Source organism: Ursus americanus, chromosome 16, assembly GCF_024610735.1.
Source record: "Ursus americanus isolate L20-20 chromosome 16, mUrsAme1.1.p, whole genome shotgun sequence".
Lineage (NCBI taxonomy): Eukaryota > Metazoa > Chordata > Mammalia > Carnivora > Ursidae > Ursus > Ursus americanus.
In genome coordinates, this window is record NC_142142.1 from 909,049 (window position 1) to 923,870 (window position 14,822).

General features: G+C 56.7%; 1 protein-coding gene across 10 annotated transcripts in view; it reads left to right on the forward strand.

The window, feature by feature from the left end:
• Nucleotides 1-9,587, forward strand: part of SBF2 (SET binding factor 2) — a 460,355-nt gene extending 450,768 nt beyond the window's left edge. For 4 of the 10 annotated variants that reach the window (XM_087868044.1, XM_045788847.2, XM_045788849.2 and 1 more), the window contains one exon: nucleotides 692-9,587. In XM_087868044.1, the coding sequence (XP_087724170.1) occupies nucleotides 692-790 (99 nt within the window). In that variant the 3' untranslated portion in view covers nucleotides 791-9,587. The remainder of the gene's footprint in view (nucleotides 1-691) is intronic. The other 6 variants (XR_015726905.1, XR_006777991.2, XR_006777993.2 and 3 more) reach the window with 6 other exon arrangements.
• The last annotated feature ends 5,235 nt before the right edge of the window (nucleotides 9,588-14,822 follow it).

Here is a 14,822-nt window from a genome sequence, read left to right on the forward strand (position 1 = left end):
ATCCAGTGGTCTTCATTCTTGACCATCCATAAAAATTGTCCTTAGTCATACATGATGACTATTTGCCCTAACATCTTCAGCAGCCCTTAGGTGAGCCTTAGGGCATTTTATGGGCCACACGATAGGGTTTTTATCTAGTTCCCATAGCCAAGAAGGGCTTCATAAAGAGCACAGTCATACTCCGGGGCTCTGTTCTGGCTGTGAGGCCATTTCCCTGAGTCTGGGCTTCCAGTGCGGCCCCAACTGAAGCCTTTAGAGAGGGGGTTGGAGAGGGGACAGGAAAGCCAGCTTCCTCATGGTGCGGATGAATCTCAGGCTTCCCCGAGAAGCACAGGGAGCTTCCGTGGCACCTTTGCTGCGTTGGTGCAGTGCATGGGAGAGGCCAGAGACTCTAGCCATTCCTGACCCTCCGCCACAGTCAAGGAAGGCCCCAGGAAAATGCAAAGTTAGGCTCTCCTAGCATGTCCCCCTTGTCTGCCAGTACCCTTCTGTTAACATCTGCAGTGACTCTAGAGGCCAAAACCACAAAGTGACTGTAAAGGCAATGACAGTACGGTAGTGGAGGGGAGAGAACGTAGAGGTTCTGGGGCGGTATGGAAAGGGAAGTTCGCTGGGACTGATTCACACGCGTGCCCAAAGCCATAGAACGGGCCTCCCCTTCATCTGTGCTTCTCTTCATTTGATCTTGTAGCTCAAGACCAGCAAACGTGTGTATAACTTCTGTGCCCAGGATGGACAGAGTGCCCAGCAGTGGATGGACAGGATCCAGAGCTGCATCTCTGATGCCTGATGCCCACGGTCAACCCAAGCAGAAGAGGGAGGAAGGACCCCTGCTGTCAGATAGAACAAAGTGCATGAATCCTTGAGGAGCTGACAGCTTCCTGTTTGGTTCTAAAGAGTCATGCCAGGCCTAAGGCTCTCCGGCCCAGGCTTACCCAGTGCCCTCTTTGAGCAGTTGCTATGTCTGCTTAGCCTGAGCGAATGTGTCACAGGGGGCTGGTCGAGAGCCCCAGGCGTTCCCTGTGTCTTGCACTAGGTCGTTCTAACAGGGTCTTAGTGGTTAGGGATCAGAAGAGTGCTTCCTGAGCCAACTGTCATCCATCTCCTAGGGAAAACGGCTGCCCCTTACTTGACTCCTTCTTGATGAGACTAGATCCTTTTTGTTCCCAAGGCCATAACTTCCTTGGAGATTTTTCTGACAGGCAAAAATCAAAACTCTCCAAGATGATCTTACATTGTGTCCAGAACAGGTTTCCCAGCAGAATAGCTCCTACTCTTACTGCCTGATCTTAGAGACGCTCAGTTCTCTGGTGCTGCCAAAGGTGCTTCCATAACCCCTGCTTGGCCATTGGGGATCACAGCAAGAACCTCAGTGCTCAGGGGCAGGCAAAGAGGGAGCACACAGGATTCTCCTGAAGGAAAAAGAGGGTCCAGGGAATGATGCAACCATGACCAGGCCAATGCAGGACAATATTGCTTCCAAAACACTGAATTTTCTAGGCCAAAGGTGCCCTGAGGATCCAGGACTTCGTGTTCCTATGTATTCTTCTGCTCCCTGACAGCTTCTTACCCAAAATAACATGCAAAAAGCCGAATGCACTAACTCACAAAATAAACACTTGCACTGAACTCTTAATGAAGTGAAGATGTTGGAAAGACGGAAGCCAGCTGTCCTGGAGCACCGCACACCTGTGACAGGCTGCGTAAGACGGCAGTCGCACGGTGCCGTGATCAGATGCCCAGACAGCGCTTCTGCACGTGAACAGTAAGAACGATTCGTAGATTTTCTTTACTTTTGATAATGTTGTCTTTGTTCAGCTTAAGACCTGAGGAGTGCTGTTTGTTCACCGCGAGTGGCAGCGGCGAGATCTCTGCTTACCGCTGCAGCCAGCTGGAGTCAGGAGTCAGGAGTCGCTAGATCGTTGTTTGGAAATGTTAATATGTTAAATACCAAACTAATATTTCAAAAATATGTATATATGATTTCTATATCCTTGTTTTTCAGCTAGCCTACTTATAATTTAATATAAAATTAACTGATTCATGCGTAAGATTTCAGTAATGAAAATACTTCCCTTTTTAAAAAACAAAAACCACTTTGTCTTTGTAGATTACAAATAAACCAGATTTTCAAATTTAAAATTATCTACACACTAGGAAATAGAACTGTGTTAATATATAAGAAATTGGGGAATAACAAGAATGAAGGATTTTTCTATCATTTTCATTTTATAAATTGCCACCTGTGAAAATGATTTTTGCACATTATTTGTATTTTTTCTTTGTATATGAAATAATTTTTGTACTTTGTAAACTATGGAGCCCATTGTACCTTCAGCTACTTGAGACTGTACACAGTGCTTCTTTTATAACTGGATTCTTTAACTTTCAGAAAGGTGTTACATGCCTCGCACTCACTAACCACCCTGAATTAAATTTATTTCTTAAGAAAAAGCATCCTCATTTGCTGTGAAATAGAACTCATTGTGTAGTGCAGAGTACTCAGAAGGCAACATTCAGGATTTATGGATGAGACTTAAGGTTCGAGAGTGAAACGGCCCATTTCGGGCCTTGTTCGGAGGTCACCAGACACGCCGGACATGCTGCGTGAGTGCTGGGCTCCGGACACACTGCCGCCGAGCTTCGGTAAGAGACCCGCAGCCACTCTTCCCGCCGCTGCCTCTCGTGAGCCGTGTGAAATCGGTGGAGTCCTTTATGTCTTCTGGGTCACAGGTGTACCACCGATGGCATGGGGCAGTTCCTGAGGATTGTCGGCAGGATAGACCGAGCTCTAGTCGGGCGGCTGGGTTTTTGCTTCAGGAAATGGTTAAACAGCACAAATGAAGGATCTGCAATTTCAGCTCTGGACCAACCACGCTGCGTCTAGTTAAACCCTTGAGTTCACCTCGGGGACGGTAACTCCAGCTCCACGCGGGGCCAACAGATGCACGTTCTCACCTCGGGGCTGAACTGCCAAGTCTTTTGATACCAGGAGCGCTCCCGGAGCCAGGCAGAATGGCCCCGGAACCTTCCGGTTCCCTCAGGCTCGAGGGCTCAGGTGATCCAGGCAGGGGCCCTCAGGCTTCATGGGTCCCAGGATTCTGCCCCTGCTGCGTCCCTGAAATTCAGTCACAGGGAAGCCACTGAGATTGGGGGTTGGGCACGAGAATACCCAGATGCCCTTCACTCCTCAGGTCTTAGCTGTGAGGGGGAGAGGAGCGCTGGATTCCAAGGAAGAACGGTGAGGGCCTGGCACCTTAGAAGCTCAACCGCCACCACCCCTCACCTCTGGCCCTTGTGCCAAAGCCTTTCTCCGGCTGGGCTCTTGAAAGGAGCGCACTGTGCAGGTCCCACTCCCCAGACCCTTCGGCCCAAGTTCTTTACTCTCACTTCCCAAAGTCCTCCGCCCAGCCCTCTATTCCAGAGCATCAGCTTAAACTGTCCAGGGCACGGCACGTTTGCTTCGCAACAGAAATTGACATTTCTAGATACCTCACTGAGCGCTCTCTTCAGAGTTGTTAAGTAACCCCGTCATCCCATAAAGAATTTCTGAACAATCTCAATCTGGGAACCAGGAGATGCCTTCGGCAACAGCAAGTGGGGCTGTGACTCAGGCAAAGCACAGGCAGCACTGCTGGAGACAGGCCTTGAGCAGCACTGTCGGACGGACACAGAGTGCGAGCCCGGGAATGTACCTTTTTTAAAGTAAAAAGAAATAGATGGAATTGATTTTAATAACATTTCGTCTTATTTTTAATATAGTTTACTTAACCCAGTATGTCAAAAATATTATTTCAGCATGTAATCAATCCAAAAACCGATTACTGCTGTCTCCTCAAGGTTTACTCATTGCCCTCAGCCCCACCCAGGCTCATCCCAGAGGCAGTATTTCCATCTTACGACTGCTGCCAGGCCCGTCCGTGTTTATGACTTGATGCCTCCAGCAGAACCCAGGTCATCCCGGCCAGTTTCAGATGTCCCTCTTGGTGTACGTTGGTCAGGTGTCCTGTCTCTCCCAGAGCCTTGTAACATGCGAGAAACTGTTTCTCAAAGGGGTGTAGTTTGCTGTTGCTGACAACGTGGCCCTGCCGTGGCATCCCAGTGGCCTGCCTGGGGATTCTCCCACTGGGACTTGCCGTGGGCTCCATACTCTGTCCTCTGTCTTCCCGTTTCCCGTCGCGGACACTCCCGACACTTCAGCTTCCGGGCACGGTAGGCCGGCCCTGCCACAGAGCCTTCTCCTGCTGTGGCCCCCCTGCAGCAGGCACTCTGCGCGTCACCCAGAAAGCTGTGCTGTCCCTGCGCCCAGACAGCTGCTAGCCACCGTGCTTGCCTCACAGCGGCAGGAGAGACAAGATACAACCATTTCTCGTCCTCTTTACTTTCACTTTCTTTCACTGACCACGGAACCCCTTAAAAACTTCATTAAAGTGGCAGGTCCTTAAATCTCCATAGCTGTTAGGTGCGTGTGACCGGAGTGCGTGTGACCGAGCCGTGGCCTCCAGCACAGGACACCTCTCACTCATCCAGCCTGATCAGCACGGGGTCACTGATGGAACGGACCAGTGTGATGTTCCGTGGGATGTCCACATGGGCCCGATCTCTTGAGATCACATCAAGACGGAAGGCAAGGCAGCTCACACAACCCCGAGGCGGAACCGTAAATGAGTATTGTTGTGCATCCCATGTGAGTATGAACTGTTTCTGACCCTCTTTTCTAATTGGAACGGAAAAGAACACATTGACCAAATGACTGCAGACCACATACCTACGGCCTTATTAATCTGCTCTAGCAATGATCCCATGTCTGGCACAGCCGCTGCGAGCGGGGCTCCTCCTTGGTTCAGCCTGAGGCGGTCCAGCTAGTCTTCGTCCGGGACCCGTCAGATTCATGCAGAGGTCAGACGGGTGAATTAAATGGGGCAACAGTAGGGACCCACCACCCCTTCATCCTTTAAGTTGTTAATGGTGGCATTATTTTCTGCCATATCCCCTGGTATGAGATCAGATTTTTTATTTACTGTTTTGGGCAAGGCAAGGGAGCCGGGGGAAGGCAGTGTCAGAAGTTTGCACTTGGCGTTCTCTGCTACGATTGCTCCCACCCAGTAAGCCAGTGGCCTGATGTGGGGGTCGCTCCAGCGGTCAGAGCCCATGAGTGCTAAGCACTCAGGTACAAGGGACTGCTGGGCAGCTTCGTGGACCCAGTGAGCCCACTGGAAGCCAGACCTTAGCCGTGACTCCCCTTTTCCCTGACCTGCAGGGGCCCCACTCTGAAAAAGGGCCCATGATGATGTTGAGTCTCAGATGTTCACGTCAACTAAAACTCTGTGTCTACTAGTCCCTTTTCTGTAGTGAACAGTCACCCAAATAAATGGCCATAGACCTTTGGGAGAAAACTTCAGGAATCACCATACATACTTGTTGCAATTTTGCAGGGTCCTTCCTCTGAGACCCCTGGCCCCTCTTGAGACAATGGGTTCCAGATCTGCACAGTAGCTAAGGTCTGGGAAATGAGCAAGGGACCAAGATTTTCCATTTGCCTGCCTCCTGCACCTCCATTCCTGTCTGCTTTTTTCATCATAGTTATTAAGCAGAGCCATATCGGCTGCCTGTTTTGCTCCTAGGGACACCATGCTCCTTGTGCCTTCTCCACAACTCCTGTGGGTTGAGTCCCCTTGCCTACCCCTCCGTCATTACTGGCCTTACATAATATATCCATTCCAGCACGCCCACTTTTGCCAGCTTCTTTTATTTCTTCTTTACCATCTGCCAGGAAAACTCAGGTATTTCCACTTCACTGAGTGTTGGCCGCTGCTTTTTCCAGACTTCTAAGAGCCACCCCCAGCAGAATCTGCCCTATCGCCTCGCATCCAAGGTATTAAATCTGTGTCTCCAGAGAGTGCCCCCAAATCCATGAGTTCTTGCTTATCCAGTCTTACATTCCAGCCCCCTTCATCAAGCGTTCCCCAAATCCAATCCCAGGAGCATTCCTCCGGCTCCTGCCAGAGTCTGTGATAGTCACTCTTCTTTCATGTATACTCTCTTCCCTGCACTGTCAGGCCCAAGATGTCCCCAGCTGGATTATTCTGGGATTCAACCCTAATTACGGTCCCTGGCTAGCAGGGGAGGAAGTGGGGGCAGCTCCTGAGAAGGTGCCTGTTGCCCGGCAGGGGTGAGGCCCCTGTGGCACCTGCGGCACAGCAGAGGTGGTAGCTCCTAGGAGGAGAGGTGGCCCTCTGTAAGCTCAGAGCGTCAGGAAGGCTGCGGCACCCACATCCTCGGGGCATCCGTCCTGATGTCTTCATCTCGCGTTGCAGGTTCCAGATTTTCCCCCCCAGGGCCTGACCTTCACGTATCTACCTTGGCTGAGCAGTCAGACTTATCTGGGCAGCTCTGCTCTTCAGCCTGCCACTCCGCTCTGTCCTGCGCTGCCGGAGATAAGCGGTCTCTGTCAGATGCCACGGGGCCTGCTGGAGGGCGCACTGCCCCAGGAACCGCTTGTCAGTGGCCGCAGCCCCTCTTCAGCCCGCGGCAGAACACCAGCCTGAGCTCACGGTAACCAGCCGACTTTTTGAGGGCGCTGTTCCGCCCCCCACCCGCCCCCCACCTTATGTTTTAAACGCCTGGTTGATCACACCTACCACAACATTCTCCTCCTCTAAGGAAATTCTCCCGGGGCCTCACCATGAAATCTTCAGCATTTGAGCTGCTACCCTGCTCTAGGGACGATCTGGGGCCCCCATCAACCAGGATGGCACCCTCTTCCCCGTGCGCTCTGAGACAGTCCCAAATCCGCACCTGGCCCATCTCCTCAGACCGCCTATTGTTAGTTCTGGTCCTTCCACCAAGACAGGACTCTCTGTGTGCAAGAGACTTACGGGGGAAACACGTGTGAGGGCACAGGGCGGGGGGAGGTGGGGAGGGCACGGCAGGCAGTGATGCAGGTCTGACCCCTGTGAACAAGAGACAGAAGGACGGGAGGTGGACGGGAAGAGTCTGAGGCCGCAGTCAGATCTAAAAGGAGCAAGGCCGACGGGGAGCCCTTGTGCCAAAACTGCCTCTCAGAGAAACCTTGTATCTCCCAAGAAGGACCCCATCTTAGTCATTGGCTGAGAGCCGCCCGTGGGCTCAGCGCAAACCGCGAGGCTATGAGAGCGCAGCCACGGGGCCGGTCTGAAATCTGAGGTGTATTTTCATGGCCTCCACCCAAGGTCTAGGGCTTTCTCTCCACTGGAGCTCTAGACCCAAAGGAACAGAGGTGTCTGCATTTTCCACCTGACGGCGGTGTATACTGACGCTTCCGGCTCTGTCACATGCTAGCTTTTTCCGCCTAACTCCTCTGAGCCTTATTTTCCTCACCTATAAAATGGGAAGAAAAGTTGGGATGATATGTTTGCAAGTACCCAGCACAAACGAATTCTCAACATATCATTGACCGAATCGGATTTATTCAGGTATGTAATAAAGACCTGGTACGGGCTGGACACTCTCGCTGCCGAGGGGTCTCCGGGTGAGGGACATACGGCACAGGCCGGAAGAGCTCAGAGAGAGACAGCCCGTCTGTGCTGAGCGGAGTGATGCCCGCACCCCCGAGACGTCCACGGCCACATCCCCAGGATGTGAACATACTACCGACGTGGCAAAGGGGAATTAAGGCTGCGAATCAGCGGACCTCAAGAGATCATCCTGACGCACCCAGTGTCATCACAAGGGTCCTCACGAGTGGAGGAAGGAGGCGGAAATGAGTGGCAGAGAGACACAGCGTGAGAGACGTGGCCAGTCACTCAGGCTTTGAAGACGGAAGGGGCCAGGGAATGTGGGCAGCCTCTGGAAGCTGGGAAAGGCAAGAAAACACCCTCCCCTCCAGCCTCCGGAAGGAACGCAGCCCTGCCAACACCTGGAGGTTGGCCCAGCGAGACCCACTTGGACTTCCGGCCTTCAGAACGGTACGATAACAGATCTGGGGTTTCTTATTTTGTTACGCAAACTAACCCATTGATCATAGGCTGGCGACGTTTCAAATGCTGGAGCTTCTACTGGTCTCTCGACTGCTCAGTCCTCGGATGGCCGACGTCACCGTGACGCGGACGTGGTGCTGTGGCCCGGGCACCACCCGCTTTCGGTTCTCACGCAGGAGCCCCGATGCCAGGGCCCCACGGCTCGTCCCTTCGTCTTGGTTTTGCCACTGGAGGGGCAGCGGTGCTTCGCCTGCGGGCTTATCTCAGTTTTCTTCACCATTTTCCTGCGGAGGCAGCAGCGCAGATCCCACATTCAGCAACAACGCTGCCCTTCCCGTGCGCTTGGCCACGTCGCCACGGACGAGGTCGGAGCCCGGAGAGCAATCGGTCTGTTGTTTGAAGCCACCGAGTTTGTAGTGCTGAGTCACAACAGCCACACAAAACGAATACGGCCTGACAGAACCGACCGGCCGCGACAGAAGGGTGTGCGGGCACAGGAGCCCAGGACAGGGACGTGGGACTCGCGGTGGCCCGGGAAGAGGCGAGAGGGAGGCAGAGGGCCCGAGTGCCACGGGAGGTGGGGGCTTGGGGGGCTGTGCCGGCTGGGGGTTACTGCCAGGCCCTGATGGGGGGGGCGTGCTCACACATAGGTGCAAACACAGTCCTGACGCACAGACAACAGACGAGGGCCCGCCTGTCCACACATGGACGCTTGCACACGCGCCCACCCTGCTGACACAGCCCCGTCTGTCACCTGCAGTCCACCTGTTTCTGGCGACCTCTCTCAACATCCTCATTTCTTAGGGGCAGCTGGGTTTAGCAGGGAGGCCTGGGGGTCCCCGCTGTGACCCCATCACCTGCGGCCTCACCAGCGGGAGGCGGCTGGAAGTCGTTTCTCTGCGGCGGCTTCAGTACGCGAGGCGCCAGGGCAAGCCTGACGGGGCGCGTGTTCCCCCCAAAGCTCCCGCTGCGGGACGAGCGGGCCATGAATGCGGCAGTCACCCGAAGCCACAGGGGGTCATTCCTTCTGCGCCTCCGCTCACTCTCCCTCGGTCAGCCGAGCTTGATCGGTACCTGCTCCGTGCTGGTGTCCGTCCCGACCGCTTCGGACCCCGAGTGAAACGAGCCGCCCTCCGCACCTGCCAGCTGTGGCAGCGGCGCGATCAGACCTGGGGCCAGGTGGGGACCCTGAACCCAGCCCCAGGCGTCAGAGAAGACCTCCCAGCGGGAAAAACTGAGTGACTGCAGTCATTTTAAAACAGCGTCGCGGGGAGGCCCCTGCAGAGAAATCGCCTTGCCCGCCGTGTTTGAACCGGGCAAAACAGCGGTGGGGGCCGCAGCGGTCCGCGGGGCCAACAGGACAGCAGCCTCCTGGCTGGAACACTGCTGGCTGCCGACTTTTTCGGGAGACAGAGCCGTTGACGGAAGCGTAGCAGGAAGAGTGCCGTTGGGTAACCCAGGAGTCAGTCCGTGCGTACCCACACGGTGCAGTCCGTTGGCACCAAGTCACGCAGTCACCCCCCTTCCTCTCCCGTGAGACCCCTGGCTCTCACCCGAAGGCAGGACACTGTCTGGTTACCGCCAGAGTCTGCAGTTCTTGGATCCCAAATACACACTCGTTTGCCTCTTGTTGTGGCTCTTTATTTTCAGGTTGATCCCTGAGTACATGGCACTGAGGCTTCTCAGGACAAGAAGGAGCTGGCTGGGCAAAGGGGAAGGAAGGGGAGGAGGGCAAGGAAAGGCAGTTACGCCAGGACGTGACGTGTGTTCAGAAAGCTCCCCCTGGCGACGAGGCACGGGGCGACTGCGACGTGGGGCTGGGGGCCGCTGGGGGCCGTTGTGCTCGTTCAGATCAGAGAAAGCAGGCCATGGGGCTGGAGAGACCGTCCTGAGGCGGCGTCTGTAGGGGGGCCTACCTGCCAGGGGCAGTAGGGAGAGGGGAGAGGGACAGGACTTTCAGGTTGGTGCCTGAGAGACCCGAAAAGGGCCACAGCCTCCAAGTCCAGTGGAGGAAGGACGGCCGGGCAGACAGAAGCCCGGGCCCTGGCTCCCCAGGCAGGCCGCACACTTGCAGGGGGCCCTGCTGGAGAGAGGGGGTGGGCAGCACTTCCAGGCTCTGGGAGGGCTTGTGTCCCACGGCGTCAGGCAGGCGGCCCCCTGCCCAAGTCACAGACACACCGTGCGACTTGATGGAGAGAAATCGAGTAGCCACTCTCCTCTCTGCAGCTGAGGGCTCCCTGCTTTGGAGAGAGGTCAGATGCCCAGGTCAGACGGTCTGTCTGATGGAGACAGGCTTGAACCCAGGCTTGAGTGACTATGTCCCGGTCTCACCCTCCCCAGCCATCATACTTCAACCAGGCCAGTCTTGGTATCAAAGAAAGGAGATTACCGGGGACCCCTGACCTCCACCTTCCACCCAGCCAGGCCAGGCCACTTAGAGGGCCCTTCAAGGCCAGGAGCACACTGCCATGACCTCACCCTCCTGGGGACTTGACCAGGACATCAAGTGTCATCCGCGGGTGGGATGAGCTAGGGCCTCCAGGAGAGGAGAGAAGGGCCCACAGCACCCTTACATTCTCTCCACACCCTTACATTCTGCCACCCACCCTACGGACCACCTGAGAAGCATATATCCCTGGCTGGAAGCAAGGGCTCCTGCCTCCCGGCCAAGAAGAGCACAGTCCTAGCCCAGCTCGTCCCCCGGTGTCACACAACTCAGCAAAGCTGGGCCTTCCAGGAAATGCATGCCCAGCCAGAAGAAACAGAGTTTCAGGGCTTAGAACAGGGAAGCTCATGTGATCCTGGTGAGCTCTGGTCCTGTCTGAGCCTGTTTCCTCATCTGAATGTGAGGTTGGGCTCATTTACCCTAAAGCTTCAACAGCTGTGACGCTCTTTTTGTGTCTGCTCTCCGGTCTCTGGCCCCACTCCAGCTGAAGGGTTGGACACCAGATGCCTGGTCCCTGCAGAGAGCCCCTGACTCTGGCCTCAGAGATCCACTTCCTCACTCCCCGCAGGTCCCCGGAGGTTGGAGGTTCAGTGCAGCCCCAGCCAGAGGAATGTGAGCCATTCCCGGCATCTCCTCCCCTGTGGCCAGCCCAGAGAGGGGCTGGGGCCTCTGGGCCATTCTGACAGGAAATTAGCTGGGCCTGGCCTTCCCCACTACCAGCTGCTCTGCTGACCCTGACCCCGTGTTTTCTGAAACTCGATACTGCAAATTTCAGAGCCTCCTCTCCATTCCCAAGGAGGCCTGGGTGAGCTCTGTGTCTAACCTCCAGCCTGCATGCGGGTTAGCCTTCCTGCCCTGGGAACTCCAGCCCTGCTGTGACCCTAAGCAGGCCCTACTCTCTCTAGGAGACTGGTGTCCCCATGTCTGAGGCTTGGAGGGAGGCAAGTGAGAAGGGATGTGGAGAGACCACGTAAGAGGCTGTTGTGGTCCAGCGGAAGAGTGCCGGTGGTTAGGATTAGGAAGGGGCAGTGAAGAGGTGAAGAACTGGACAGAGTCCAGAGCTATCAAGGCAACAGGATGAAACGGGGGTTAGTCTGGCCACAGAGGCTGCAGGGAGAGGTGTCTGAGGCCCCCTAGTTTCCTGAGTTGCAAAGCTGGACGCCCGGTGGTGCCTCTCCCGGTGGTGCCTCTTGGGGAGAGGGGGAGCACCAGGGACTAAGCAGGGCTGTGGGGGAGGAGAAAGGACTCCAAGTTTGCCTTGGACCATACAGGCCAAGGAGCCTTTCAGATGTCCTAGTGAACATTTGGATACAGAGAGGAATGAGCTGGAAACGCACGCTAGGGAGGCAGGAAAGTAGATGGTAACCCAAGCTGAGAGGCGGACAGGCGTGCCGCAGGCGAGAGTTCAGAGAAGAGGAGAGAGCCTGCCTGCGCCCAAGGACACTAATGCTGAGTGGCCTGTGCGGGGTGGACCCGGAGGGAGCGGCGAGGAGCAGAGGACAATGCAGGAACAACCCGAGAACGCTGCGCTCACGAGGAGCGGAGAAGGGATGTTCAGGGGGCCAGCGCAGCAAGCTGCTGGACGACTAGGAAGAGGAAGACTGGAGAGTGGCCCGGGGTCACTGACGACTCCAGGGCAGTGCCGGCCGCTCAGGCAGGCTGCAGGGGCTGGGGGGCCCTGGCACCGAGGCCTTGAGAACAGCCGCGAGAGCAGGGATGACCCCAGAAAGGCGGCCCGGCGCCCGCAGGGGCCTCGCGAGGGCCACTCCGCGCCTCGAGGGCTGAGCTAGAGGGAGGTGCGAGGCGGCCACGGCGGGGCGCTGTCCTCCCCGGCCGCGCCCCCCGGGGCCGCCCCGCCGCGCGCTCGCGCACGCGCACGCGCACGCACGCACGCACGCACGCACGCACGCGGCTTGAAGCTTGAACGCCCGGCATAAAGCTCGGCCCCGAGGCGGTCGTCTGTGCTGGAGGCGGCGGGCGAGGACGGGCACGCAGGTTCTCCCTTCCGTCGGAGTGCGCGGTCTCCCTGAGAAGGCGGGCCCGCCCTGAACGACGGCCGGCTACTGTCGCACCACGTGTGCCCCCCGCGGGTTTTCCGCGAAGCCTGCCGTCCTCTGCCTGGAAAGAGCCGGGAGCCCGCGTCCCCGCGCTCGGCCCGCTCCGGAGACACAGGCAGGCGCCGAAAGGCGGAACTGCACGGCCACGTCGCGGCGCGGTCGTCCCTGTGCGCCGCGGAGCTGAGCGGGGCGCGTCACCGGGGGGCACGGAGGCGCCGGGCGTGAGCGGGAACCAGGGTTCGCCCGCCCCGCCTTTCCCGAGCTCCTGCCAGCACCCCTCTGGCTTCAGACACGCTCTCACCCAGTGTCTCGTGGTTTCCCTCCAGCCTCTCGGCCACGCCGCCCAGGGCGCCCGTGCTCCGGGTGACCCAACCGCCCCGGACCCCGTCCCCTCTCTGCCCCGTTCCTGGATGGCTGGCGCTGAGGGCCGCCTCATCAGCGTCCAGCTCCGGCCTCAAGCCCTTCGCGAGCCCCGGCCGCCTCCGACGCCTCCACCTGAGCACCCAAAGGCACCCTGACCGTGTGACAGGTGCACTCCTGTCCCTGCACTTCCCGCCCGCCGCCCGAACAGAAACCTTGCATCTCTTCCTCTGAAACGGGATCCCTACACTTGCCCAGGCCACAGGCGGAGTCGTCCTCAACGGAATGTTCCCTGTTCTCACGCTCGCAGTTGACCCTGCCTTCAGAATACACCCTCGGCCTGACCGCTTGTCACCTTGCTACCGCTAACCTGGCCCACCTCCCACCCGGGCTTGTGCAGGAGCGACCTCAGCAGCACCCTGCTTCCACCCAACAGTGGCCAGGGGGCCCCTAGAAATGTACGTTCAGGGCATCCTCCGTCCAGCGTCCCCCAGTGCCATTCCCTCTTCCTTGGACTGAAGTCTCTAAGACCTTAGAACAGCTTACAAAACCTCTGGCGAACCCTCCCTCGCCACCCATCCGGCCTCCTCCCCAACCACCGGCCCCTTGTTCACCTGCACCAGCCGCCACCGCACTTGTCCTGCTCTCTTCCCAGGACAGTCCCCCCCCCCAAGACTTCCTGAGCTCACCCCTCACTTTGCTGGCTCTCTGCCCAGAGACACTCCCCGGCATGTGGCTCACATGACAGCACCTGGCTCTGGCCTTGCCCCCGCGCTCCTCACCTGCTCCGCCGTGTCCACAGCATCGTGCCCCGCGCACAGAGGCCTGTCTGTCCCTCCCCCTCAGTAAGCAGGCTTCATGAAGGCTGTAACTTCCTCTTCGCGGTCTGCCTCTCGGCACATGGAAGCCTGCTTGAGGCACAAACATGCACATAAATAAGTACTTTGTAAAAACTTGTGGGACAAAGGAGCAAGAGTAGCCGAGCGGATGGCCGCTGGGCACAGGGGAGGACGCCCAAGCAGGTGAGGGAGGACAGACAGATCCACCAAAGGTGGAGAGAAGGGCGCCCTTCCTGCCCTGCCAGGTGCCATCTGCATGAGACCTGAATGTTGGTGAGCTCTGCAAGGTGGTCCGTTTTATCCTCAGCTGTCTCCCACCTCTTTCCTGATGATACGGGTTTCTGTTCCTTGCAACCAAAATAGTCTTGACTCAAGCACTATCCTTCCACCCACCCTCCACATCTCCACCCTACATCTAGCCTCCCAACCATCTAGACATCTAGTCAAACAGCCCACTGGGCCCTTCATCCCCAAGAGCGCCTGCCTGCCCAGAGTCCACCCATCCACCTATCAGATAGAATCAACAACTGTCCCACTACATGGCAGCCCCTCAAAACACACATGGTAGCTTGGGGCCAGATCATGAAGGGTCTTGAACGCCAGCTAAACAGTGGGGAGCTATGGAAGAATTTTGAGCCAAAAAGTTATGTAATCGTATCTGTATTTGAGAAACAGAACACTGGCAGTTGTGAAGAAGATGGATTAGAGGAGGAAATCTAAAGCAGGAAGACCGGTTGGGGTAATAATCCAATATTCCAGATGATGAACTAGGGCAGAAGCAGAGTGGCTACGGAAAGGACACTTTGAGGAGAAGACAGGGGAGCAGCCATGGAACAGGCCTGCCCAGATGGGGGACCATCTAATGGGCCTTGCCTTGGCAACCCCCAGGTGGGCCCAGGTACCATGCTTGCCCCAGCTCTCAGGTGGGGCTGTGCCTCCTGCACATTTGGCCCCAGAAGTTCAGGACAGGCAGTTCCCAGGGGTCCAGCCCAGAACCAGTCCTTTCTGGGCCCATCTACAGAGCCCTCTGCCCTATTAGCACAAGCCCCTGAGCAAGTGATATTTCCAGAGTACGCTGTCACCACCAATTCCAGTGTCACAACTCAGCCCTGGCTGCAGAAAGCTGGGGCCTCTTCTCTGTTAATTTTCTCCAACTCCTCAG